The following is a 27393-nucleotide window of genomic DNA, read 5'->3' on the forward strand; positions in this document are numbered from 1 at the left end:
GTTAATCTTTTTTTTTTTTCTCTAAGTCAGACTTCAAGTCTGTAGTCTTCACCTGGACATGTGGGTCCTAAACATTGCCTTTGCATAGTCACTATCTGTCAGCACCAAACACAATGGAACATGTTGCAAACTGCATAATTCTTTTCTATTTTTAAAGATTTATTTACCAGGAACAGCACTGTGGTGTAGCAGGTAAAGCTGCCACCTGTGTTACTGGCATCCCACAGGGGCGCTGGTTCTAGTCCCGGCTGCTCCACTTCCAATCCAGCTCTCTTCTATGGCCTGGGAAAGCAGTGGAAGATGGCCCAAGTGCTTGTGCCCCTGCATCTGCATAGGAGACCCAGAAAAAGTTCCTGGCTTCTGGCTTTGATTGGGCCCAGCCCTGGCCGTTGTGGCCATTTGGGGAGTGAACCAGTGGTTGGAAGACTTCTCTCTTTTTCTCGCTGTAATATCCCTGTGTAACTCTGCCTTGCAGGTAAATAAAATAAGTATTTTTAAAAAATTTACTTGTTTATTTACTTGAAAGAGAGAGAGACTGAGACACACACACACACACACACACACACACACACACAGAAAGGGAGAGAGAGATTTCGTATATGCTGGTTCACTCTCCAAATGGCCACAACAACTAGGTGTGGACCAGGAAAAAGCCAAGAGCCAGGGACTCCATTTGGGCCTCCCATGGTAGCAGGGGCCCAAGTACTTGGGCCATCTTCCTCTGCTTTCCCAGGAAATTATCAGGGAGCTGGTTTGTAAGCAGAGTACCCAAGACTTGAACTGGTGTTGACATGGAGAGCCAGCTAAACCCACTGTGCTGTGTCTGCCCCCAGGCTTGTCTTGATGGGTTTGTAAGGATGGTCTCTGGGAAGGCATTTGTCTTCACGACTCTGGACCTCTTGGTGCTCCAGCCATCCTCAGCCTGTGTCCTCACACTCTGCTGATGCCACCAGTGTGACATTCAGCCTGCTCTGCCCGGACTCCCAGGGTGTCATCAAGTGCTCCCTGGCCCTCAGCCAAGCCTTACTGTTCTTGGCTTCTTTGCTAGAACCTTGTCATCCAATTGATCTGTCTGCTTGACTTTTTTCTGCAAGATGTCATCAAGATCTCTGAGAGAATTTGTTTTGTGACATTAAAGAAAGGGTGGAGAATAAAGAGGAAGAGAAAACCCTCTGACTTATGCCCAGTAAAGCATAAACTCCTCTAGGAATGAAGCTTTTCTATTAAAACACAAAAAGTTATAAAATCCTTTTTATTAGATATGTATTTCATGCTCCCTGGAAAATCAAACATAGCAGTATATTGAGAATAAAGCAAAGTTTCCCTGTAATCCCATTTCCTAGAATAAAAATTCCTGATTAAGTGCTAAGTATATCATTTGAGACATTTTCTTTAAATATACAAAATATGTCCATGACACCTTTTTGCATACATAGGATTACACCGTAATTTCTACTCTGTAACTTCCTTCTTCATTAGATAATGTATCATGGACAACTTTTGGTGTCAATTCATGGGTACATACTTTTGTCTGCTGCATAGTACTCCATAGTATAAACTTATATAATATCTTGTAGATGACCATTTACATTTTTTCTATGATAAATAACAATGCTATGGATTTTCCTGTACATCACTCCTTAGATACTTACATCAGTACTTCCAAAGGTAATTTCCTTGAATAGGAATTGCTGAGTCAAAGTTGCAATATATATATTTTTTGTCATGAATTTAGGCATTAGAGACTTCATTTTGAAGAAAACCATGAAGAATAATCAAACTTACATTCCTAGCTTCCTCTGTCCTCTGAGGTTCTAACTCATACCTGACTTCCCACATTACATCTCTACCTGGTTACCTACTAAGTCCTCAATTCCTGGCCTAAATATATTACTGTTCTTTCCCATCTAGACCTTAGCAGTACATGGCATAGGCCCCTCCCAGTTGCTTAAGCCCCATAACCTCCCCTAGCCACTTATCTCAAACTCCTTTTGAACTCCAGTCTTTTTTCTTTTTTTTTTTTTAACGATTTATTTATTTATTTGAAAGGCAGAGTGATAGAGAAAGAGGTCTTCCATCCGGTAGCTCACTCCCCAAATGGCTACAATAGTTAGGACTGAGCTAGACCAAAGCAAGGAGCCAGGAACTCCAACCTGGTCTCCCACAGAGAGGGGCATCATCCACTGCTTTCCCAGGCACATTAGCAGGGAGCTGGATTGAAGTCAAGCAGTGGGTCTCAAACTGGTGTTCCAACATGGGATACCAGTACTGCAAGTGGTGCCTAACATCTGTGCCACACTACTGGTACCTGGACTCCAGTCTTGAATGTAGATTATTACATGCAATGGGCCTATTTTTTTTTAATTTCAATTTCTAGTGTGTTATAGTCTAAATAGTTCCTTGAGGGCTCAAGAAATCTGTAGTTATTTGTAGGAAGGAGGTAATTAGAGGAATTTTCATCTGTAAAACCCCTGAAATAACATATTTTAGATGTTCTCTTTGATTATATATGCTGCGTAGAGTGCTGAACATTTGGCTGAGCCTGGTTAAATCCTCCCTTGTAGAACCTAAAGGAACACTTGGACAACTTCAAGGGCTTTTCAGAAAAGCTGAGTCACTCCAAAAGCACCACTTGCAGAAAATTCTCAGTCTGCTTAATGTATTTGTACTTGATTCTCTGTGTACTATTTCTCATTAAAAGTTCTGTTAATCACCATTCATCTAAGGAAAAGGCTTCTTTCCCTCTTTTCATCTCCGCATATTTTCGGACTGAATGAACGTGCTTTGTATTTTTCTGTATTAGAGAACACGCAGTCTGCTTTCCAGCGGATGCCCAATGGAGCGCCTGGGGCAGAGCATTTGAAAGGGAGATCTCTGGGACAAGGAGAGGCCCCAGGCTGTGACACAGGCTCCCAAATGCCCTTCTGCCTTCTTGGTTCCTTCTGCTTGGGAGTGGCTGTGTTGAATGCAGGAGCTGTGGTTCCCTTTGGTGGGTGGGTGGACTGTATGTTAACACTGTGAGCAGCCACCCTATAGTCACAGATCAATAGATGGAAGACGTTGCTATGTGCAGGGCTGTGCTGAGCACCTTGTAGGTATGGTCTCATGGACTTTCCATAGCTCTGTAAGGTGGGTGTATTATCAGAGCACATTATGGAGCAAGAAACTAACACTAGTTAAGGAACTGGCCAGCATCGCAGATCCTGGGGTGCTGCAGATGCAGAATTTGAATCCAGCTCCAGATCTCACGTCCTTAACCTCAGCCCATGCCCTGTATGCAAGGCTGCCATGACAGCTTTAGTGATCAGGGGGAGAGAGGGAAGGCGTCACTTCCTCTCCTGGCTTCCCAAGCCACCCAGTGAGGATAAGCATGGGAAAATACAGTCCATTCCTGGCCAACACTGGGCATCAGCTCCTGCAGTCAGAGGCAGCAGAGGAGCCAGGGAAGTCAGTCATTAAAGAGATGTGAGTGGCTGACTGCGTAGTGGTTCATGGACATTCATACTACTGACCATTTAAGGATGTATCCAATGGAGGGTGGATTACGTGGTGAGCATGGATGCCGTCTTCCCCCTGGGACCCATCCAGCTCAACCTTTTCCATTGTTTGTAAGTTCAGTCCTTCTTACTTGAAGAGTAAACATTTTGAGGAGGAGCTAATATCTGCAGATCCTTACTGTAGGCCCTGGAGCAATCATGTATTAACCACTTTCCAGATGGCAAAGGTTCTGAAGATTAGCTCTGCCCGGGTGGAAATTCATGTTTTCTTGGAGGATTAAAGGGCTCATTAGGAAGTGATTTTTTTCCCTTGCTTTTCCATTGATTTTTCTGTTTCACTGAGACTTTTATTATATAAGTGGGCTAAAAAGAAGGATGAAGAAACCTGTCTTTGATTCTTCGGAGCCCCAACACAGAAGCCAGGCAAGTGTGAGGCCTCATGGGTATCCCGAGCTGACGCAGGCCACGGCTGAATTACCAAGCAGCCCTGCAGCCAAGAGCCCAGCATGGGACCAGGAGAGACAGAGCAGTCCCACAACATGGGACCAGGAGAGACGGAGCAGTCCCACAACATGGGACCAGGAGAGAGGAGCAGTCCCACAACTGGATGCCTGTTGCTCCCTTAAGGAGAAACTGTAATGAGCCTACACTGCCGTGCATTCTGATGGCTTCACCATTTTTCTCACATTCTGTGGCTAAACGCATTCATTGTCTAACAAAGAACGTTCACTTTCTCTCTCCCCCTTGCTGTCTTCCTGTCCTTCTCTCTATCTGTCCCTCCCTGCCACACATCTTCCACTCACAATCGACACATTGAAGTTCCCTGCCTCACCTGCAGTGACAGCCAAAAGTCATCTCCAAAGAAAAGATCAGTGTAAATCATGAAAGAAACTCTCTCCTCTATCTTTCATAACAATGCTGCCCTTCTGGGTGGTTTGGAGGTGCGGGGGGATCAGCTTATTCGTGGGGCACCAGCATTGGACCAGGCCTTGCGAAGCACCAGACTTGCTATGTTTCCCTCATTTGATCCCAGCAACTCTGTGAGATACACATGTAAATATCTCACTGCCTCCATTCTAGGTACAGGAAGCCACCGGGAAATTAAGCAACTGGGCCAAGTTCACAGAATTCTTCTTACAAACTTTAAAGTGTCTCAGAAGACCTTTCAGAAACCCACCATAAATCTAGAAAGGCTGTTTTTCCATTTACCTAACTCTGATGATTCAGAGGTTTCATAGGATCCTCAGACATGCTCCTTGGAAAAGCTTCTTCCCCAGGGGAGCCCATAGCCTCTTGGGGCCCCATCCCTAGCCACACATCCTTTGGCAAGCTATTTAATCTATTGAATTGTGATCCTTTCAGCTGCAAAACTGGTCTGGTTATTGCTATTTTGTGGGATGCTGTTGAAAAGGCTGGTATTCGCTTTGCACTGGGTATGCCTCAATCTTTTTCCCTTCACATGAACTTGTCAGTTCTTCCAAAATGAGGACTGTAGGTATTAAAATGATACTGTATTTGGGACTCCTAATAAATGAATCAAGCTGGCTACTCCTGTCACACGAACAAAATAGGTAACACTGAGATGGTGGATATGTTAATTTACTTCACTCTAGTAACTATTTACTGTTGTCATGCATCCCACAATTTTGTATCTTTTGTCTTAAAATATATATACAAGCCGGCGCCGCGGCTCACTAGGCTAATCCTCCGCCTTGCGGCACCGGCACACCGGGTTCTAGTCCCGGTCGGGGTGCCGGATTCTGTCCCGGTTGCCCCTCTTCCAGGCCAGCTCTCTGCTGTGGCCAGGGAGTGCAGTGGAGGATGGCCCAAGTGCTTGGGCCCTGCCCCCCATGGGAGACCAGGATAAGTACCTGGCTCCTGCCATCGGATCAGCGCGGTGTGCTGGCCACAGCGGCCATTGGAGGGTGAACCAACGGCAAAAGGAAGACCTTTCTCTCTGTCTCTTTCACTGTCCACTCTGCCTGTCAATATATATATATATATATATATACACAATACAATTCATTTTTTTAAAAGAATGAGTCCAAGGCAGCTGAAATAAGGGTCAACTTCTTGCAAAACACTATATGCTACATGCCTTGTGATCTAGTTATTTTCTACTTAACAGAATTAAAATGATATTAGCAATGCTCAAAGATTTTCTGTCTACACTAAAGAAAGAGAATTCCTCACCAGGGAAGGGAGAAATAATTGTCCTTATCTTTGTTGTTCTTAGGAAGCTGTTGGTGGTGAAGGAAACTTTAGCTGAATTGCTCTCTCCTGTCTGCAGTTCCCACAGTGACCAGCAGCACTTGTGCCACTTCTAGGAGTCACCAAGGATTGACCTGCCTCTGCTTTCTCTAGGTTCTACAAGCACCCCCAATGATTTATGGTACAACTTCATTGAGCTGCCCTACCACGGGGAAAGCATCAGCATGCTGATTGCGCTGCCCACCGAGAGCTCCACCCCGCTGTCGGCCATCATTCCTCATATCAGCACGAAGACCATAGACAGCTGGATGAGTATGATGGTGCCCAAGAGGGTCCAAGTGATCCTGCCCAAGTGAGTAGCCTTTTTCCCTGGAAGAAAACCACGGAATTGCTCGCTCACTGTTGTGTTGGACAGCAGACAACAGAAAGCCCTTTTAAGTTTTGCAGAAATTTGGAGGGGATGAAAATACAACACTTTGCTTTCCTAAAACCTTTCAATCACTACAAGACAAAGTAGCCCTGATCTCCAAAGATTCTCGTGAGCACAAGCTCTTCATGACCCTGTAATGACTTTTAACTTAGCTCATTTTGTTCAAAAAACTGACAAACATGCGTATCATCAAGTATGGATGAAGTGTAATAGAGCTCTATGCATTTTAATAAGGATCTGCATTTTGGTTACTTCCTAAATTTTAGCCAGGAGTTGCTAAAGACCGAGGCCCAAAAACTCAACTAGTAAGGACATATTTTGGAATCTTCCAAGCAGAATTCTTACACTAGCATTTAAGGCAGTTTTTCTGTTATGCCCTAAAATATAGATGAAGTTCTAGCTGTTCTTACTTGAGGTCATGGGAAACATAATACCAAATTCTCTATGAATCCTAAACTTCTTTTTTTTTTTTGATTTTTTATGGTTTTTTTTTTTTATTTATTTAATGAGCATAAATTTCCAAAGTACAGCTTAAGGACCACAATAGCCTCCCCACCCCCGTATCTTCCCTCCCACCCACAACACTCCCCTCTCCCACTCCCTCTCCCCTTCCTCTTCACATCATGATTAATTTTCAATTATCTTTATATACAGAAGATCAATTTAGCGTATGTTAAGTAAAGATTTCCACATTTTGCTCCCACACAGAAACACAAAGTGTAAAATACTATTTGAGTACTAGTTATAGCATTAATTAAACACCTAAGAGTAATTGTGTATTAATTACAGAGTTCAACCAATAGTTTTAAGTAGAATATAAAATGCATCTTTTGTATTGTTGTGGCTTCCCCCTCGACCTCCCTCCCTCCCGTGGCCCTCCCCTCACCCACTCCCTCTCCCATCCCACCCTTCATCACGTTTCATTTTCAATTACCTTCATATATTGAAGATCAACTTAGTATATACTAAGCAGGGATTTCAACAGGTTGCACTCACACAACCGAACCAGGTATAGGGTATTGTTCGACTAGTAGTGTTGTTTTTGAGTTTCATAGTTAAACATATTAAGGACAGAGATCCTGTGTGGGGAGCATGAACCCAGTGACTCCCGTTATTGATTTAACAATTGGCACTCTTATTTATGATGTCAGCAATCACCCGAGACTCTTGCTATGAGCTGTCTAGGCTATGGAAGCCCCTTGAGTTCAGCAACTCTGAATTTGTTTAGTCAAGCCCGTATCACAGTGGAGGTTCCTTCCTCCCTTCAGAGAAAGGCGCGTCCCTCCTTGATGGCCTGATCCTTCTGCTGGGGTCTTGTTCACCAGGATCCTTCATTTAGATTGTTTTTTGCCACCATGTCATGGCTTTCCATGTCTGCGAGACTCTCATGGACCTTTTAGTCAGATCCGAATGTCCCAAGGGTTGTGAATCCTAAACTTCTAACAAGTCAGCGACTGCTTTGTCTAGACCTGTGAAGGAGGCAATAGATGCTGTCCCCTTTCTGTGAACTTTTCAACAATAATATTCTCCCATTATCCAGAGATTTTAACTGCCCAGGCTTTGATGGTAGTGGAGAGTTCTGGAAGGTTTTGATTCTTCAATCACTGAGTTTAAGTAATCAGAGTAATAGCTTCACAATAAATGTTAACAGTCCTCTCAAAACTATTAGTAGTATTTTATAGAATAAGCCTTTCAGTAGGCAATGTTTGATGTAGTGGGTAAGATGATGGCACTATAGGCCTCAGTCTTAAAGGACAGCTAAATTGCCTTTACAGCCCATGTGGATGAGAATCCATTCACCTCTCCTTGTGTTCTTCCATAGGATGACATCAAATCTGATAAAGCTCTCTCTGATGGTAGGTTTGATGTCTCACATGTACATGTGGAGTGCCTCCAAACCTGGTAGACTACAATATTCAAAAAACCCATATTAACCTAGAATATAACATCATGTATGATTGCTCCTCTTTTGTGGTAAAATACTTTCAGAACCCTACACAAATGATCAGGAATGAGTGTTTTGACCACCTCCAGTCCCAGTAAGGATGATGGTTCTTACAGATGCTAGGATGATAGCTCTTTAGTTGGAGATGATTGAAGGGACCATAGGTTTCCAGAGCACAAGGACCTCCTGAATACTGAATCTTCATACCATCTAAGAGAAAGTGCTTTTGATGACCCTCTGAAGCATTAGAATAAGGAGCCTGTTGCAAGTGAGGGTGCCTTGAGTTCTCACTGTTTGTTTTGCCAGCTAAGTATTTGAGTGAAGAGTTGTTTCAACTTAAATTGGTGGGTTACAATTTAAGGTACAATTCAGATTGATGTTCATATCTTCCTTTCAACAAAATCCGTTTGTTGACATGCACTGATTGTATCATTTTGTATCATTTATAGCCTAGTGATTCTCCCCCTATTTCCTGCTTTCATGTAGGTTCACAGCTGTAGCACAAACAGATTTGAAGGAGCCGCTGAAAGCTCTTGGCATTACTGAGATGTTTGATCCATCAAAGGCAAATTTTGCAAAAATAACAAGTATGTTCCATTTAACACTTATTCTTAATTTTGATGAAAATGTACAAACTGAGTCTCTGTTTTGCTCAGAGAGGAAAAACAAATCACATTTGGAAATGTATTATCCTGAAACTGTTCGGAGTTTAATGTGGTGTAGCATCAGATGATCTTACTGGCTTTAAATGAGCAAACATCATTCATCCCTGCCTTCAATAGACATGTAATGTGAAGCCCCAGTGACTGCACAGTTGAAGAAGCATTTCATGTGTTGCTCTTGCTACCTGAAAATCTGGTTCGTAATTAGTTATTAGACTCTCTTTGTTTTCATGCAAACCTTTTCCTTGTGATAGAAAAAGCCAAGATTTTTTTGAGTTCTCTAATACTTGTCTACTTCCTTAGAGCAACTATAGGCATGCATTATGTGTGGTTTTCCTGCCCGTTAATCTGAAATCCTATCAACTCAAATAAGTCTGATTAGAACTTTTTTTTCCGATGTGGCTGAGCCATACCTGGTATTGTGTCCCTTCATCTGCTGCTGTCTGTACCTTTTTCTCAAGTCATGTTTGAATAGCAGCCTCCATGCAAAGAAAAATCCTGGCTTGAGCACTATCTGCACTCCGGTTTGTATTTTTCCCCTTGAGTGCTAAGAAATTAGTTCATTATCAGCCTCGGTCATGTGCTGATAAACTTTTGAGTTCCCATTGCAGGGGGCAAACGTGACTCCTCTGGTGAAACTGCAGCTCAGTGGATATTCTGGTCCCCTTTAAGCCCTTGCAGCTCAAATTTGGGGTTCCAGCCCCTCAGTGTCAGCATTCCCTGGGAGCTTGTTTGAAATGCATGATCTTAGGTCTGATCCAGAACTACTAAATCAGAATCTTCATTTTAACACAGCCCCTTACCCCATTAAAGTTTGAGTGGCACCATCTGACCCTGTACTTTGTCCTTCAGTGTTGTCCACTCTAGCCTTTATAAAGGCTAAATAAGGGGTGTTCACAGGGCCAGGCACCCCAAATTCTCCTGAGATCAATTTTTAATCCTGCAAGTGACCTGGGCTCCATGATTGTGCATCTCAGTCTTGTGGGGTCGTTATAGAGCCGGCCATTGGTGCAGGGCCCTCAAAACCAGGTGACAGGGAAGGTACTTCTGCCATGTCCCAGTCGGGTTAACATTAACTTCAGTTTGCATTTCTCCTGGAAACTACACCCAGTGCGTATTGCTGGCAGAGTTGCTAAGAAGGAAGCAAATGCACAAGAAGTTCCCCGAGGCACCACTGCGTTAATATGTTTTGCCTTCCACAAGAGTTTAAACTTTATTCTTACTCGACACATCTCTCACTATGTCCATGAGATGAGTAGTGAAAAGCTAGCACTTACTCAGCCACTAACTGGCAGCATGACCTGGGGGCAGATTTTTAACACTCTGGGCCTCAGTTTCCCCCCTGTAAATGCTGTCTGAAATCCTCTCTGAGGCTGATATTTTGTAATGGAAAAAATAACACTGTTGCCCTCACTTCTTCTGGTACCCTGAGCTATCTTTCTAGAGTTCTGCTCTTTTCCTCTTTTTAAATAATATTCCTAGTGGTCAGTATTGAATTGATGGAGGCACTAAACATTTGGGGTCTAGGTCTCCCTCCCCAGAAGTTAAGTTCACTTAACCAAGATGGAAATTCCCTAAAAGTGGCAGCCACTGAGAGCCCTCCATCTCCAGGGCTGTCAGAGGTCACTCACTCCTCCTGACACTTTTTAGGAGCTGGAATTTCCCACGGCTTTGAGGTTACTTCCCCAAGCACATGGATGACCTCCCAGTGAAACAAATGCTGATCCCATTTTATTTTTCCGGCAACAGGGTCAGAAAACCTTCATGTTTCCCACATCTTGCAGAAAGCAAAGATTGAAGTCAGTGAGGACGGAACCAAAGCTTCAGCCGCAACAAGTAAGGCCTGGGTCACGTGGCAGGGCTGATGCTCATGGAGAACGAAGCATGCTACCGTTCATCCATCGGCTTAACATATACGCAAGGAGCCCTGGCTCCCCACCCCCTGCCCCGGGCACTGTGGGTTGACCCTCAGCAGACAGCGGTGTGGGCATGGGTACATCGAGGACCTACAACAGAGGCTGATTCTTGAAAGGAAAGCATTTCAGTGAGAGAAGGTCCTGTAGGACAGCAGCCAGCAGGCTTCCGTGCAGGGCCAGGTAGTGTGAATTCTGGCCATGTGGGCCACGGTCTCCCATCACGGCCTCTCAACTCTGCCATCATAGCTTGAAACAGCCGTGGACAGTGGGTGAGTGTGGCTGTGTTTATAAACTTCACTTCTAAAAGTAGCATTTGGCCCCATAGCCTTGGCCTGAGGACGGTGGTTTGCTGACCTCTGATTTCAGGAGGCTAAGAGTACGTTCCAGCTGCTTATTGGCAGAAAAGACCCTTCTTCCTATTGAAACCTTATATCACAGTAAGTACTTGCGTATAGGAAAATAGCCAACCGTGCCTCTCCAGGACAGAGTAAGTAGTGAGCGCCAGTGGCAGAACTGCTGGGCAGCCTCCTTTGATAATCAGAGCATCCACACCAGCTTTCTCCTTGGTGGTTACGTAATGAAGGAGAAAACAGGCCAATCTCAAGGCAATTTTTTGCCTCTAATTATCCATATGATATTGGATGAAGAGATTTGACCAAATTCTGTGAGCTCATAAAGTGCGTATCAGCAAAACTTGTAGCTGGGTAGAATATTTTTGGTCACTTAAACACATTGTTTATACTCACAAGAGATGCTTGCTTTATTGCCTTTCTCAAACATTTTTTCCTTGCTTTAAAAGAGCATCTAAAACAAAGACCTAGAATAAGCAGGCTGGAATTTTTAAGATGACTTAAATCTTCTTTAGGTCTTGTAGTGACATTTAAACCTTGCTAAACCCAGGTGCAGGGCCTTGTGTAGCCACCCAGGTCCTGCTGTATAAGCTCAGGCTGACATAACAAACTCCCATTGTGCAGATGGATTAAACCACAAAAATCTATTTTCTCATGGTTCTGGAGGCTGGAAGTCCGAGACCAAGACATTGGCAGGTTTGGCGTCTTCTCAAGTCCCTCCCCCTGGCTTGCAGAGGGTGCCTCCACACAGTGTCCTCATATGGCTGTTTTCTCTATGTGTCCATATCCCTGGTGTCTCTACGCCTTCTGATGTAGACACCAGTCCTATTGGAAGCACCCTTTGAACCTCATTTAACCTAATTACCTCCTTTACGGCCCTATCTCTAAGACACATTAGGGGTTGAAGCTTCTACATAATGAATTTTGAAAGGGACACCACCGGGCCTGTAACACCTATAGTTTGTGTTTAATGACCCTTGGGTGGAATGGTTTGCTCCGGAATCTGCAGGTGTTTCCTTTATAATGTCAAGCTCAAGTTGTTAATGCTTTTCAGGGGTTTGAGCTATTGTAGCAGAGTTGTGGTAGTTATGCCTCACACCTGCCCTCCTTCAAGGCCTTGTGTCTTTCCAGTGGAAGCCACCTTTGGTAGCTGTGGCAGAACAGGCATGTGTAAGACCCATGAGCCTCCAGAAGCTTGTAAGTCAGATGTCTCCACGAGATAAGTTGTCCAGAGTGTTCCAGTTTCTGGCACAAGGAACACCTCTAAATGATTTGTCAAAGAAGAAAGCACTGATAAAAATATTAAGGACTAAGCTAGGCCTTGATATACAGAAAGGGTTTGGATAAAAAGGGACAGGGGCCTTTATCAGCAAGGCAGATGGTATGAATAAAAAAAAAAAAAACATTGAATAGGCATTGGGTGTTTATTGAGTGGCAATCACTTTCTAATAGCTGGAACATGTTTTATGTCAGTCCTCATAAAAACTCCATGAAGAGTAAGTACATCTATTGGAGAAGATAGTGCTTCTAAAGAACAAATGAGATGGCAAATATAAAGGGTCTGGCCCACGGCAGGTGTTCAGTACATGGTGACTGTTGAGCCCATTTTAATTCAGCCAGCCTATGGGGCAGGAATTAAGTGTATCCTCAAATACCTGCCTCTGAGGGTCCCTCTAGCTAACTACCTTGCTGGCCTCACATTAGGTGTATAACACATTTTCCTCTTCTTCCCATAGCTGCAATTCTAATTGCAAGATCATCACCTCCCTGGTTTATAGTAGACAGACCTTTTCTGTTTTTCATTCGACATAATCCGACGGGTAAGTAACTCTCCTGTTCCATTGTTCACTAGTTGTTAGAATTCAGAAACACGCGTTGCAGTTGCAGTTGATCTGACAGTATTGCCCTTAGTCCATTTCTCTTGTGTCAGTTTCACAAACACTTTCAATAATATAAACACCACATTAGATAGGGAAATCAAGACTGTGTTTTTAGAATATGATGGAAACTTTTGAAAGCTGACCAAATTCTGGGTATATTTTTAAGTTTCTAACATGCAAAGAGGTTAATGGGATATTTTGAACATCTTCTGGATTTTCCATGTTTTTATAAATGCAGTAGGGTTTGCAAGGAGCTACACATCTTTAACCTTTGCAAGCCCAAAGTGCCAATATGACCTGAGAATTGCTTGATCAATAGACCTTAGTTCTATGAGTTATGTGTTCATACTTGGCCCTGACCTCTAGTGTCATAATTAAAATGAACATAACAAGCATCCCTATGTCTTAATACAATAATGAAGTACATGACTTTCTTTTTAAAGTTTGACTTCTTGTTGGTAGAGAGCAGGCACTAAGAAATTATAGATTCTACTATTTTTTAAAAATCAGTTAGAGAAAACAGTTCCTCATCCTTCTATCTCATTGCATCTTTAATGTTCTAATTAGTGTGCTCAGAAGCCAAACAGTTAAATGTGGCAGCTTCCAGGCCATGTGGCTGTTTAACTTTAAATTACCATGAAATATAATTAAAAATTCAGTTTCTTAGTAACACCAGCCACATTTCAAGCACTCAGTTGGGCACTTGTCACTTGGGGCTACCCTACTGGTCTGTGAAGCAAAGACAATTTCTATCATGCAGAAACTTCTATTAGTATTACCAAGTGATAGGTTAAACATAGCACCTCCCCCAACACAGACCAAATATAATGTCTTTCAACTTCTTGTAAAGATTATTCTTTTATATATTGTATATATTGTTTCCTTTTAATTCTGTAGGTGCTGTCTTATTCATGGGGCAAATAAACAAACCCTGAAGAGTATACAAACGAACCATTGCAAAGAGCAGACTACTTTGCTATGAAGAAAAGACTCCTTTCCTACATCTTTCATAGTTCTGTTAAATATTTTTGTACATTACTTTCTTTTTCAAAACTAGTTCTTAGCAACAGACTCAGTGATGCAAGCAATTCTGTTCTGGGAGGTATTAGAAGGGTAAAAGGGCAGACGGATGGAACACTGTACTGAGAGTGAATAGAAAGGCTTCGACATGTCTAGAAGATTCTTTAAACTACTGAATGGTTACCTAGGTTAACAAACCCTCCTGAGTGTTTGCTGTCTGTTCAGTTCAGGATTTTTGTTTTTGTTTCTGTTTATTTGTGTGGCTTTTCAAAAGAAATGTAATCAGTGTGACAGGAAAAAAATAAGGACATTTTATGGTAGCTTTTACTTTTTTATGGAAATAAATATTTGCCTTTTTAATTCTCTTTCCCCACCTCCATCCAAAGTCTTGATAGCAAGCATTATTTTGGGGGTAGAAATAGCAAAATCTCTAGCCTCTCTGTGTTTTTGTTGTTGCTGCTGTTGTTGTTTTATATAATGCATGTATTCACTAAAATAAAGTTTTAAAAAACTAATGTCTTGCCACACAAGATTTGCTGTTGTGCAGTGTGCCTGTCACTACTGGTCTGTACTCTTTGGATCTGCATTTTTGTATTTTGTACAAAGTAAAAATAAAGTGTTATGGGTAGAAAAAGAAGCCATTTCTCTGCTATTTTGAAAGCATAGAAAAAAAAATTGAGCCTTTTAAAAATATGTCAACCTCTTGTAATAAGCCTTTGTGCTTAGGCAAACAGCAGGAAACTTGAAGCCCCTGGACTTTGCTTATCTTTTCTCTCTAAACCTGACAATCAAACACTATTCCCAGATTCAACACTTCTCAGTTTATAGATCATTTCGAGGAATAATTATTATAGACATCCTCATTTAAACCTTAATTGCCGTTCACTCAAGCAATGGCTAAGTATTCTCAGCAAAGATGGGGATTTTTGTAGCAAGTGCTGAGTGTTTACTGAGTGTTATAAATCTAAGGGAACAGTGAATGCTTCATTTTTGTTGATAGAGTTGAGAGTTTTTTTGACATAACAAACATTTTGGTCTTTTGGGATAACTTCCCAAGTTGAATTCAAGCACTCATTTCTTACCAAATTTAAAAATTTATTTTCTTTTTAGCTCATGAACTCTACTTGTTGCTCTTTTTTCTTTTAAAGATTTATTTATTCGAAAGAGTTACACAGAGAGAGGAGAGGCAGAGAGAGAGAGAGAGAGAGAGGTCTTCCATCGGCTGGTTCACTCCCCAATATGCTGCAACGGCTGGAGCTGCGCCAATCCGAAGCTGGGAGCCAGGAGCTTCTTCCGGGTCTCCCACGCAGGTGCAGGGGCCCAAGGACTTGGGCCATCTTCTACTGCTTTCCCAGAGCATAGCAGAGAGCTGGATCAGAAGTGGAGCAGCAGAGTCTAGAACCGGCACCCATATGGGAGGCTGGAGCTTCAGGACAGGGCATTAACCTGCTGTGCCACAGCACCAGCCCTTGCTTGTTGCTCTTTCTACATTAAAACTTCACATTCCACACTCCATAAACTTGCCTACTTAATTCTTATTTGTGAAGTGGGGTGAACTTTTTATGACTGAGTCATATACTTTGGCTAACCAAAAAAGAAGGGAGAAAGAGGAGAACTACTTTTCTTGTTTAGGAGTCAGTGCTAAAGAAAATTATTTTGAAGGGCTCCCTCAGGCCACCTATATTGTAACAAACATCCTAATTGCTATTAGTGCCTTTTAGAGCCATTCTTACTGCATTATCCAGTATTGTGTTCCCATTGCTATATTAGCTTGAACAGTGTGCAGTGGCAACAGCATTGCTGGTAAAATGAACATTGTATCCTCACTTGAGTCATTCATTCAAGTGCTGTATTGGTTGAAATTCTCCAAACAGAACCAGCAGGATGGATATAGATAGAGATGCAAGAAAGGTATTGAGAGGGGATTTTTAGGGGAATTGGCTCATGTCACTGTAGAGGCTGAGAAGTTCCTTGATGTGCTGAGTCTAAGCTGGAGAGCCTGGGCATAGTATGGCTCAGGTATGAAGGCCTGAGACTCAAGGGAGCCATGACACAATGCTCAGTCAGAACCCCAAGCAAGGCCTGCAAACCTACAGATGACTAGTACAAGTCTTGGCCTCCACATGCCGTGGACCCAAGGTGTTGATGTCCTAAGGCAGAACATGGGTGGCCCCGCTCGAGGGGAAAGTGAATTCACCTGGCCTCGGAATTGCGTTCTATCTGAGCCCTCTGCTGAGTGGGTACTGCCCACCCACACTGGGTGATGGTGGATCACCCTGACTCAGTGCACTGTTCAAAGGCCCATCTATTGCAGAAACACCCTCACAGACATGTTCAGAAATACCAGCTAGCTATGTTATGCTTAATCTGCTCAGGTTGGCACCTAAGATTAACAATCATTGGTGCCTACCAGACACCAGGTACTGGAGGCTACTAAAATAGATGTGTCCTTCCCCTTAGTGATGACATCCTGCAAGGAAGAAAGACAATCCTGATGTGGCAAAATACCTCACTGATGGAAATGTATTTACAAGGTATGGACTTGGGAATGCATTGGACATGAGTCTAAGAAGATGTAAAAGTGGCTGCATGGCCAGTGGTCCTTGGGCTCATGACAATAGCAGTGCTCATTCCAGAAGGGGCTGCAGCTGTGAGTGACCGCAGATTTGCTCTCCCCAGTAGTATCCTGGTTCTATTTTAGTGGACACAAGTAAGTATCTGGCCTCATTTGTGAGTACCGCCTTGACTCTTAGTAGACTCAAATTCACAATATTCAAAACTTGGAGAAATCATGTCAAGGTGTCCAGACTAATGATTATTTATTTTGGTACAAAACTTTTTTTTTTAATTCATGCATACTTTTAAAAAAAAATCTTTCCTTAATTTTTATTTTAATTAATTTTTAACAGACTCAATATGATTTATAGATAAAAGTCTAAGAACATAATGATATTCCCCTCTTCCCTCTCTCCCCTAACCTTCCTTCCTACTACTCCCTTTCTCTTTTTTTTAGTTTTTGAGATAACATGTTTTAAATTTACATTACATTTAAAGGGCTTAATACTTCATCGGATAAGAGGCTTAACAAGTAAAAACCAAAAAGACCCTAGTTAAGTGGGAATATAGACAATGCTGTAAACAATAATTAAATGTACAAATGAGCATTTCACCCATGTACATCCATTAATAACAGTCATTCATAATTTCTTTCAATGAAATACAACCAATGACAATGTGATAATGTGCATTTTCATAAGCTTTTTGAAGACCCCTTATATGTATGCACGTCAAACATTTTTGCACCCAAATCAACATGCTTTAATTCCATTTTCCACAAACTTTTTAAAATACTGTCATACATTGTCTCTATATTTTGACTTGATCCTCCCAATTTACTTATCCTTCTGTCTTCCTCACCAATCAATATCTCTGCTCCTGGCTGACTTTGGGAAAGTGTTTATAATCTCAGGTCTGGGAACAGAAGTTTTTCTCATTTTTAAAAAATGTAATTCAATGTTTACCTGTTGATATACATAAGATACTGAGTCAGTAAAACTTGTCTTTTTTCCACAAGATCAAGTTTATGAAAAGTGTTCCCTTGAGGAAAACTGGAATAAATTTAAGATATGGCAACTGCCACAAAAAAGGCAGGCCCACAATAGATCAATTTTGCATTGTAAGCATGTTTGAGCAAACAGTTTAATTGTACAGATGAGGTGATGACACATGGTGCTTGAACAACACACAGATTTGAATTTTCCTAAAGTCACAAAATGGTAGTGCTGTGGAAAAGTGGAGGCCAACACCCAACGAAGTCACTTTTGACAAAGAGATGGCCACTTTCAGTTCTGCCAGAGAAGCAATGGATAAAAGAGAGTATGCAGGGGCCAGCCCTGTGGCATAGAAGGTTGCCTCCCCCTGCAGTGCCAGCATCACATATGGGTGCCGGTTTGAGTCCTGGCTGCTCCGCTTCTGATCCAGCTCCCTCCTAATGGCCTGGAAAAGCAGTGGAAGATGGCCCAAGTACTTGGGCCCTAGCTCCCCCATGGGAGACCCAGAAGAAGCTCTTGGCTCCTGGCTTTGGATCAGCCCAGCTCTGGCTGTTGTGGCCATTAGGAGAGTGAACCAGCAGAGAGATCTCTCTCTGTCTCTCCTTCCTGTATTTCTGCCTTTTAAATAAATCAGAAAATCTCAAAAAAAAAAAAAAATTTAAAAGAGAATGGGCACTCACCCAAATATGTTGAAAGCTCTCTGTCTTACTGGCTTTTGAGTCTTTGTGCTGAAAAGGAGGCCCTGGCAGGTAACCTGGAAAGGAACCTCAATCATGAGAGAACCGTCAAGTGCAGGGAGCGGCCTCTGCACTGGTAACTCCTTGTGTCTGAGAATGAAGAACTGAATGACACACGAGCTCCGCATTAAGGGGTCTGAAGTAGGAACGGCAGTGGTTCGCTCTGAGCCAGCAGAGTGGCCAATGCCCACTTCTAGACCTGAGCAGTGCTGAGTGCCAGCAGAGGGCTTCTGTGTCGTCCTGTACTGACGGTCCACGTTAGGAAGCCGCATCGTTAAAGACAGCACCGGTTTTAAGCCTTGTTTCTTGAGAGATTCCAAAATTGTCTCTTTAACCCAATCTCTCTGATCTTGAAGAAAAGGAGTTACAGATGTTGTGATTTAAAGAGAAATTTGCTGAATGAGAAACACTGTTCTTCGGCATACTAAGTACACTGTTAGCGTTTGCAGCTAAAATTATTGAATATTAGGTAGCAAGATGGGAATGCTTTCAATTTCTCACTGCTCTACGTTTTTCATCTGAAGTTATAGAGCCACTGCTTGCAACCCCAAGCATCTCATATTGGAGTGCCAGTCGAGTCACAGCTACTGCGCTCCTGATCCAGCTCCCTGAAAAGCAGCAGCCAATGGCCCAAGCACTTGGATCCCTGCCTCCCTGCCTGCCATGCGGCAGACCAGGATGGAGTTCCTGGCTCCTGCCTTCAGCCTGGCCCAGCCCCGACCACTGCAACCATTTGAGAAACAAACCAGCAAATCAAAGATCTCTTTCTCCCTTTGTCCTGTCCTGTCTCTGTCACTCTACCTTTCAAATCAATGAAAAATCTATTTTAAAAAAGTTGACAATCTCAGCTACCCGAGGTAAACAAAAAGGTACCAGGCCTTTGTGACTGTCCTTCCCCAAGAACAACTCTCTCAGGAGCCCACACAGAGATCACTGTCAGGCAGTCTGATGGTGGTTAGCTGAATGCTTTTTTTTTTTTTTTTTTTTTTTACTGTGTTTGCTGGGAGCTTCTGGCCCCTACTGAAATGCTGTCTTGTATGAAGATGCTGACATCATTAACTTCTATAGAGGAATCATCAGCAGAAAGTCAGGCACACTCCTCTGCTGTGACTTGGCACTACACATTTCTGGCTGTCAATGACCTCATTACTCATCAGTTCTGCTGAAAGAGGCTCAGAATAGAACAAACTCATTAATTCATTTTATAATTTAATATAGAACAGCTCCAGAAAAAAAGATTCTGCAAATTACCAAATAACAGAATTCCCAGGGAGAAAAAGCAGAGTAAGTTAGTATTCCTAGCTTTCTCATTTTCCAGAAATTTTTCTTAAAGCATTAGTTTTTGTTGTTAGTCATCCAGATAAATGGGGAAAATAAAGAATGTTAATGGGACTCCTAGACACTACCAATGTCAAAACAGCATTTTCAGCAGGATATTTGTATTTGTGGTTGTGATTTTTTGATTCATGAATTTCCTCCTGGAAAAACTGTAGTTCTGGGGCAGGGATTAAACCGAGCAATCACTCTTGGTCTTCTCTACAGAGACCGGTGGCTTTGAGTGCTCTGAAACCTAACCAAAGAGCCAAGCTCTGGTCCTAGAAGACAACGGTGGAGGAGCTGTACAGCTCGAGGTCTGCAGAGACGAGCAGCGATCAGGTGATGAAGGGAGGAGAGGCCGACTTAAGGACGCAGAAGCTGAGCACGATGCTGCCAGCTGAGCACCCTCCCCTGCTCCCCTCGGCTGGGACAGGCTGCGAGCTGGCCCTCCCGATGGGAAGCATGACAGTGTCTGGTTGTCCAAGTGTCAACACGGGACGCTAGGCTTCCCGAGCTTCTATAGTGCATCGTCTCCCAGCCTAAGAAGAAAGGAGGCAGAAAGAAATAGCATAAAGGCTCTGACGACGACAGCCCTGCAATTTTGCCTTTCCAGTGAATATAAAGCAGCTCAAACATTGCTATCTTGGCTTCAGAGGTGAACTGATCATACAAATTCTTAACTTAGGGCATCCCAAGGGGATGTGAGCTAGCTGCCACAGATGTGCCCACAGGATATTAGAGCCGTAAAAGGCCTTGGAAAGTCATGTTTCACCATAATTGCATGCCATATACATAGCTACTCTTCTGTATTAAACTGTGCAATGGGGTTAGAGCACCATCTAGTGGCCATAATCAATATAGTGCTGAAAACAGAGATCGCTCTAATTGGTTTCCTTTCTTACTGGAGTTATTCTAATTTCTAGTCCATGTTTTTCCCTCCCCATAACACACTTTAAGAATAATAGTCCCACTTAAAAAAATGAGTACTGGTTTGTAAAGAATTATTAACATTATCCATTCCATTTATGAGAAAGAGGAGAACAGCTAATAAACTTTATTGTAAAATCCAAAAAAAAAAAAAAAAAGAATAATAGTCCCAGTTTATTTATGCATGTAAATGTGAATTGAAAATAATAAGCCTTTTATAATTGAGCCAGTGGACATAAATTTTTTTTAACTAAAGGATTTTTTAAAATTATTTTAAAGATTTATCTATTTGAAAGGCAGAGCTACAAAAACAGAGAAAGAGACATCTCTTCCATCACTCCCCAAATGGCCCCAATGGCCAAGATTTGGCCAAAAGCAAGGAGCTTGGAACTCAATCCAGGTCTCCCATCTTGTGTGCAGGGGCCCTGCTGCTTTCACAGGTTTCACATTATCAGGGAGCTGGATCAGAAGTAGAGCAGCTGAGACTTGAACCTGTGTCTGTTGGGATGCCGGTGTCTCAGTCAATGGCTTTCCCTGCTGTACCACACCAACCCCAAGAACTCTTTTTGTGCAATTGTACTTTGGGAACTAGAAAATGGGAACGGGTGGGAAAGGAGACAAGAATTTCAAAGTAAATGACTAGTACCCTTCTGTGGCACCAATCCATTTAAGGAGCAGTGCTTTTCCATCCTAACAACTCCTTTAGTCTTTTTTCTTCTTCTTTTTTTTTTTTTTTTTTTTTTTTTTTTTTTTGACAGGCAGAGTTAGACAGTGAGAGAAAGAGAGAGACAGAGAGAAAGGTCTTCCTTCTATTGGTTCACCCCCCAAATGGCCGCTACGACCAGCGCGCTGCACCAATCCGAAGCCAGGAGCCAGGTGCTTCCTCCTGGTCTCCCATGTGGGTGCAGGGCCCAAGGACTTGGGCCATCCTCCACTGCACTCCTGGGCCACAGCAGAGAGCTGGACTGGAAGAGGAGCAACTGGGACAGAATCCGGCGCCCCAACTGGGACCAGAACCCGGGGTACCAGCACCGCAGGTGGAGGATTAGCCTAGTGAGCCATGGTGCTGGCCCTCCCTTAGTCTTACAATTTTGTTTTACAACAGGGATTAGGTAGTAGTCAAAGAGCCAGTCCTCCAGTGGTCACTGAGTGCCCTGTGTCATGAAACCTTGAATCCTCGTTACTCTTGCCCCCTTAACAAACTTATGCAGTTTGTTCTCATAGGACAAATAAAATATCCAAGTTTCAAGCTATTTCATAGGGAACTGCAAAGTACATTGATTTTTAAAATATTTAGTATTTATATATTAGCACTTTATATTTATAAAGTCTATTACACACACACACACACACGCATCACAGAGGAAGACAGTGCTCTTTTCTGTTGGTTAACTGGTTAACTTCAATTACCGGCAAGGGCCAGAGCTGGGGCAGGTTAAAGCCAGAAGCAAGGAACTCAAAACAGGTCTCAGGTATGGGTGGCAGTGACCAAGTGCTTCAGCCATCACCCACTGCCTCCCAAGGTGTACATTAGCAGGAAGCTGTAACTGGGAGTGGAGCCAGGTCTTGAACACAGGCACTCCAATACAGGATGTGGGTGTCCCAACCAGTGTCTTAACCACTATACCAAATGCTGTCCCAATTCATCATATTTTTGCCAGTGCTAAAGTAAAACTTAACAACTTACGTTCCAAGACTTTAGAATTCACATTTGTTGTAAATGATATAGATATTTAAGCTTACAAATTAATCTTATGAACTTAGATTTGTTCAACCTATAAAACTAAAAGCATTACTAGTTTGACCATCGCTGCAACTTGATTTAGCTCCTGAACTCACACAGGATTTTAAACCATAGGTTCAGGGCATGGTGGTGTTGGGGGGAAGGAAAATTGATCCAATTTTATTTAGGCAGTGGGCCTAATGGAAGTCCTTTATGTCATTGAAGGCATGTCTTTGGAAAGTGGTTCTTGCTAGATGATTGGTTATAAAAGCTAAGTTGGGCGCAGCCTCTCTCTGCCTCCTGGCTCACCATGTCATCCTTTCTCCATCCTCACCATTGGCCAAATCCTGATTTGGACTGTGAACCTTCAAAGCTGTGAACCAAAATATGCAGCTTGCTTTTGGTACTTTGATGAAAAGCTAACTTATACAAGCATTGGGGTTTAGAAGTTTAAAAACTGGGGGATCCAAGATGGCAGAACAGGGCAGATGGATTCAGGCTGGGAGAAATTAATATAAAAGAAGTGGAGAAACTACACTCTCAGGGTACAAATGCAGGGGAAATTGCTGTGGGAGATCCTGTGAAAGCAGTAGAAACAGCCCAGACCTGTGTGGACACCGCAGACACACAGCAAGGTACAGCGAGACAACAGAAGACCCAGCAGCTTGGATCCAGGAAAGAAGGCACCTGTCCTGGCAAACCAGGTAAGATTGGACTCCAGGGGCCCGTGATGCTGCTGATCCAGTGCAAGGAAGAGCTTAGTGAACTGCACCTTTTGAGTCTGGCTGGGATCCCTCAGGACAGCGGGGCTACTGCTCACCCAGAGGTGGGGAAAGAAAAAAAAAGGGCCTCACTCTCCCATCCTCCCTCCTACAATAGCAACCTGCAGCCAGCATTGGGAGGGCTGGTGCCATTTTTGGACATAGGCAGGTAGTGGCCACCCCAACTTGCGTGCACGCACCCAGCAATTGTTGGGGTCACCCTCCACCCAGTCAGCAAGGGCACTCACAGCAGTGCAAGAGCGATGGACGGAGATGATCTCCACCATGCCAGCTGCACCCATTGGGCAACGGGAGGGGAGGAGGAGCCGTCCCTGCGGAAGGGAAGTGACACCTACGGGACACCCCTGTATGCCCAGCACAACTGTGAAGTGAGCAGGGCTGCGGCTGGCGGGTACTGTGCACACCCATGATCCAGAGATCTTACCAGAGAGAAAGACCAGCGCTCCTCACTAACGTCGAATCTGGTTGGGAGGACAAGACTCAATCTAGCAGGCTGGAACACACGTGGACAGTGGCCCTGGGAGCGCCTCAGTCCTCCTGCAATCAGGACCGGCTAGTGGGGCAGAGTGGCTCCACTTGGACTCCCTGATCCTGAGAGCCATTGGTGCTGAGACTGAGAAAACAGTGACGGTGTGAGGGGAGGCAGGGTACAGCTGGGATCTGGGCAATCACAGACTGCTGCGCTGTCCTCTCAGAGCTCCCAGGTTGCCTAAAGCAGCTCATAGCAGGGGGAATAGTGCTCACAGGAGGGGCTGTGCAGATCATATGTGCGGTTCATTCTGCTCTGTGGATGAGCATTGAATACACTGGTGTCGCTCCCCGTCTTCGTGGAGGAACGACACAGGACCCTGCGCTGTTCTTTCGTCTGCTCGGCCCTCCCCGGGTTTTCTGCTGGTTCTTCCCGGGTTGGCTACTATCCCTTCCACCTCCGTGGAAGGGCAGTTCCCCCTGGCCACATTCCCCACTTCCGCAGGGGAGCGGCACACCACCGGCCGGCTTTCTCAGGGGCTGCACAGGTGTTCCTTCAGCTAGATGTTCCCCTTAGATGTTCCCCATAGATGTTCCTGGTGCATGCCGTCTCTCTCCTCCTTTATAGTCCTCCTCCGCCAATCCTAACTCGGCTGCCCACACGCCGAGTACGCTGCTCTCCTCCAATCAGGAGCAAGTCCTACAGTTTATTAGCTGAACTGGAGGCAGCTGTGTAGAAGCTGTTTACTTCTCTCCCAGCGCCATATTGTGGGAGAGCAGATGCATAGAATAAGTCTTAATTCCAGTAACTTAGTCCAGTCCAGATTGCTCCCCACACACTGGGGGCTAGTACCTGGGCACTCCTGAGCCTGGAGAAGGAGTGGTCACAACGACAGGTGACCACTCCTCTCCATCCAGTTAACCAGAGGAAAGCTACCATGCCCAACATGTATGTTACTCAGGATATCTGCCCCATCCTGGAGCACTGACCAGAATTCCCTGTCCACACCCACCACATACCTCTTAGTATTCACTGGAAGAGTAGACATTCCACTAAGCCACAGAGGCATAGCTCAAAAATAAAAGCCATCAGAGGGGGAAAAATAACATTCTACAAAAGCCTAAAAATAAATGTAAAAATTCAAAAAACAAGAATAAGGAAGACACTATGATCTCCACAAAGGAGTACAACAACATTTCAACATCTGAATGTGAAGATGAAGAGACTAAGGACATGCCGGAAATGGAATTCAAAAAACTAATCATAGGATTACTCCAAAGTAATCAGAAGCAAATTGAGGAGCTAAAGAAAATCATAAATGATATGAATGAAAATTTTCCCATGAAATTGAGATTTTAAAGAGAAATCAAAATGAAATACTAGAAATGAAGAATTCAATAGATCAAATAAAAATTGCAGTGGAAAGTCTGAACAACAGAGTTGGTAGGCAGAAGAAAGAATATCCAAGCTAGAAGGCAAATCTGCAAATTTTACAGTCAGACCAAAAAACAAGAAGAAATTAGAAAACTTAAAACAGTGTTGGAGATAAATGGGATACTATCAAATGACCTAACATAAGGGTCTTAGGAATGCCTGAAGGTGTGAAAAAAGAGAAGAGAATAGAAGGCCTACTTACTCAAATAATTACAGAAAACTTTCCTAACTTGGTGAAAGAAAGGAAGGTCGAAAGTACAGGAAGCACATAGACCTCCTAACAGATAGGACCAGAAAAGATCTTCACCATGACATGTTGTAGTCAGACTTTCCAAAATAAAGCATAAAGATTCTAAAATGCACATGAGAGAAATGCCAGATTACTTTCAGAGGAGGATCTCCATTAGACTCACAACAGACTTCTCATCAGAAACCCTGAAGGCTAGAAGACAAGGGCAAGATATAGTCCAAATCTTAAGAGAAAAAAAAAATTGTCAACTCAGAATACTGTACCCTGCAAAGCACTCATTTATGAATGAAGGTGAAATAAAGACTTCGATAACAGAGAAATTGAAAGAATTTGCCACCACATGTCCAGCCTTACAAAAGATGCTAAAGGATGTGCTACACAAGAAACACATAAACCCACCATCATGAAAAAATGTGAAGACAGAAAATCCCCTAGTCCAAAGTAAACAGGAATATTCACGGAAAAATGGCAGGACCAAGTAGTTACTTATTAACAGTTACCCTGAATGTAAATAGCCTCAACTCTCCAGTTAAAAGATATAGACTGACCGAATGGATTAAAAAACAAGACCCATCTATTTGCTACCCACAAAAAACACACATCACCAACAAACATACAAGTAGACTGAAAGTAAAAGGATAGAAAAAGAAATTCCATACAAACAGAAAAAAAAAAAAAAGGGCCAGTGTAGCCATCCTAATAGCAGACAAAATAGACTTTAACATAAAAACTGTTAAAAGAAAGCAACAAGGACACTGTGTAATGATTAAGGCATCAATACAACAGGAAGGCGTGACTATAATACAAGCATATGCACCCAACTACAGGGTACTTGGCTATTTAAAAAATCTAATAACAGATCTCCAGGAAGACACAGACTCCAATACACTACTAATGGGGAACTTCAACATCCCACTTTCATCAGTGGATTGATCAACCAAACAGAAAATCAACAAAGAAAGAACAGAGCTGACACTATGGACCAAATCGACCTGATATTTACAGAACTTTTCACATTACAGTTGCAGAATACACATTCTTCTCAGCAGTGAATGGAACTTTCTCCAGGATAGACCATATACTAGGCCATAAAGCAAGTCTCAGAAAATATAAGTGTGGGGAGCAACTGAGACTAGACTAAGTTACTGGAATTAAGACTTATTCTATGCATCTGCTCTCCCACAATATGGCGCTGAGAAGGGAGAAACAGCTTCTACACAGCTGCCTCCAGTTCAACCAATAAACTGTAGGACCTGCTCCTGATTGGAGGAGAGCAGCGTACTCGGCGTGTGGGTAGCAGAGTTGGGATTGGTGGAAGAGGACTATAAAGGAGGAGAGAGACAACATGCACCAGGAACATCTAAGGGGAACATCTGAAGGAACACCTGAGCAGCCCCTGAGAGAGCCGGCCGGCGGTGTGCCGCTCCTCCGCGGAAGTGGGGAAAGTGGCAGGGGGAGCCGCCCCTCCACGGAGGTGGAGGGGTCGGCAGCCAACCCGGGAAGGACCAGCAACAAACCCGGGAAGGGCCGAGCAGACAAAAGAACAGTGCAGGGTCCTGTGTCGTTCCTCCGCAAGTGGGGGAGTGACAATAAGAAAAATCTAAATCATACCATGTACCTTCTCTGATCACAATGGATTGAAGCTCAAAATCAACATCTCAAGAATCTCAAGAACATATGCAAACACATAGATACTGAACAACACGCTCCTAAATGAACAGTGGGTCATAAAAGAAATAAAGAGAAATTTAAAAACTTCTGGAAACGAATGCAGATGACACTACTTCATATCAAAACACATGGGATACAGCAAAAGCAGTGTTAAGAAGGAAGTTTACAGTAACTAGTACCTACATCAAGAAGCTGGAGAATCACCAAATAAGCTGTTAGTACATCTCAAGGACCTAGAAAAAAAAAAAAACAGCAAATTAGAAGGAGGAAAGAACTAATTAAAATTAAGGAATAAACAAAATTGAAACCAAAAAAAAAATACAAAAGGTCAATGAAATGAAGAGTTGGGTTTTTGAAAAAATAAATAAAATTGACACACCATTGGCCCAACCAAAAAAAGAGAAGACCCAAATCAACAAAATCAGAGATGAAAAAGGAAATGTAACAACAGATACCACAGAAATAGTAATCATCAGGAATTAATACAAAGATCAATATGCCAACAAATCAGGAAACCTAGAAGAATGGGGTAATTCCTGGATACATACAACCTACTTAATTGAATCATGAAGACATAGAAAATCTAAACAGACCAATAACTAAGACGGAGATTGAATAAGT

The 27393-nt window shown here is 43.1% G+C and overlaps 1 protein-coding gene and 1 long non-coding RNA gene across 3 annotated transcripts in view; one reads left to right on the top strand and one right to left on the bottom strand.

Moving 5' to 3' along the window:
- SERPINE2 (serpin family E member 2) overlaps nucleotides 1-14545 on the top strand; it is a 61773-nt gene extending 47228 nt beyond the window's left edge. For both annotated transcript variants that reach the window (XM_051848113.3, XM_008259238.5), the window contains 5 exons: nucleotides 5862-6060; nucleotides 8570-8670; nucleotides 10495-10581; nucleotides 12748-12831; nucleotides 13789-14545. In XM_051848113.3, coding sequence (XP_051704073.2) covers nucleotides 5862-6060; nucleotides 8570-8670; nucleotides 10495-10581; nucleotides 12748-12831; nucleotides 13789-13826 — 509 coding nt within the window. In that variant the 3' untranslated portion in view covers nucleotides 13827-14545. The remainder of the gene's footprint in view (nucleotides 1-5861; nucleotides 6061-8569; nucleotides 8671-10494; nucleotides 10582-12747; nucleotides 12832-13788) is intronic.
- A 4850-nt stretch (nucleotides 14546-19395) lies between these two features.
- Nucleotides 19396-27006, bottom strand: LOC149127267 (uncharacterized). The gene is made up of 2 exons (XR_016231427.1): nucleotides 26956-27006; nucleotides 19396-20055 (listed from the first exon to the last, which is right to left on the bottom strand). It is a non-coding gene; the product is annotated as an uncharacterized LOC149127267 (long non-coding RNA).
- Between the last annotated feature and the right edge of the window lie 387 nt (nucleotides 27007-27393).

Source organism: Oryctolagus cuniculus, chromosome 3 (genome assembly GCF_051225735.1).
Source record: "Oryctolagus cuniculus isolate XC-2025 breed Fujian yellow rabbit chromosome 3, ASM5122573v1, whole genome shotgun sequence".
Taxonomy (NCBI): Eukaryota; Metazoa; Chordata; class Mammalia; order Lagomorpha; family Leporidae; genus Oryctolagus; species Oryctolagus cuniculus.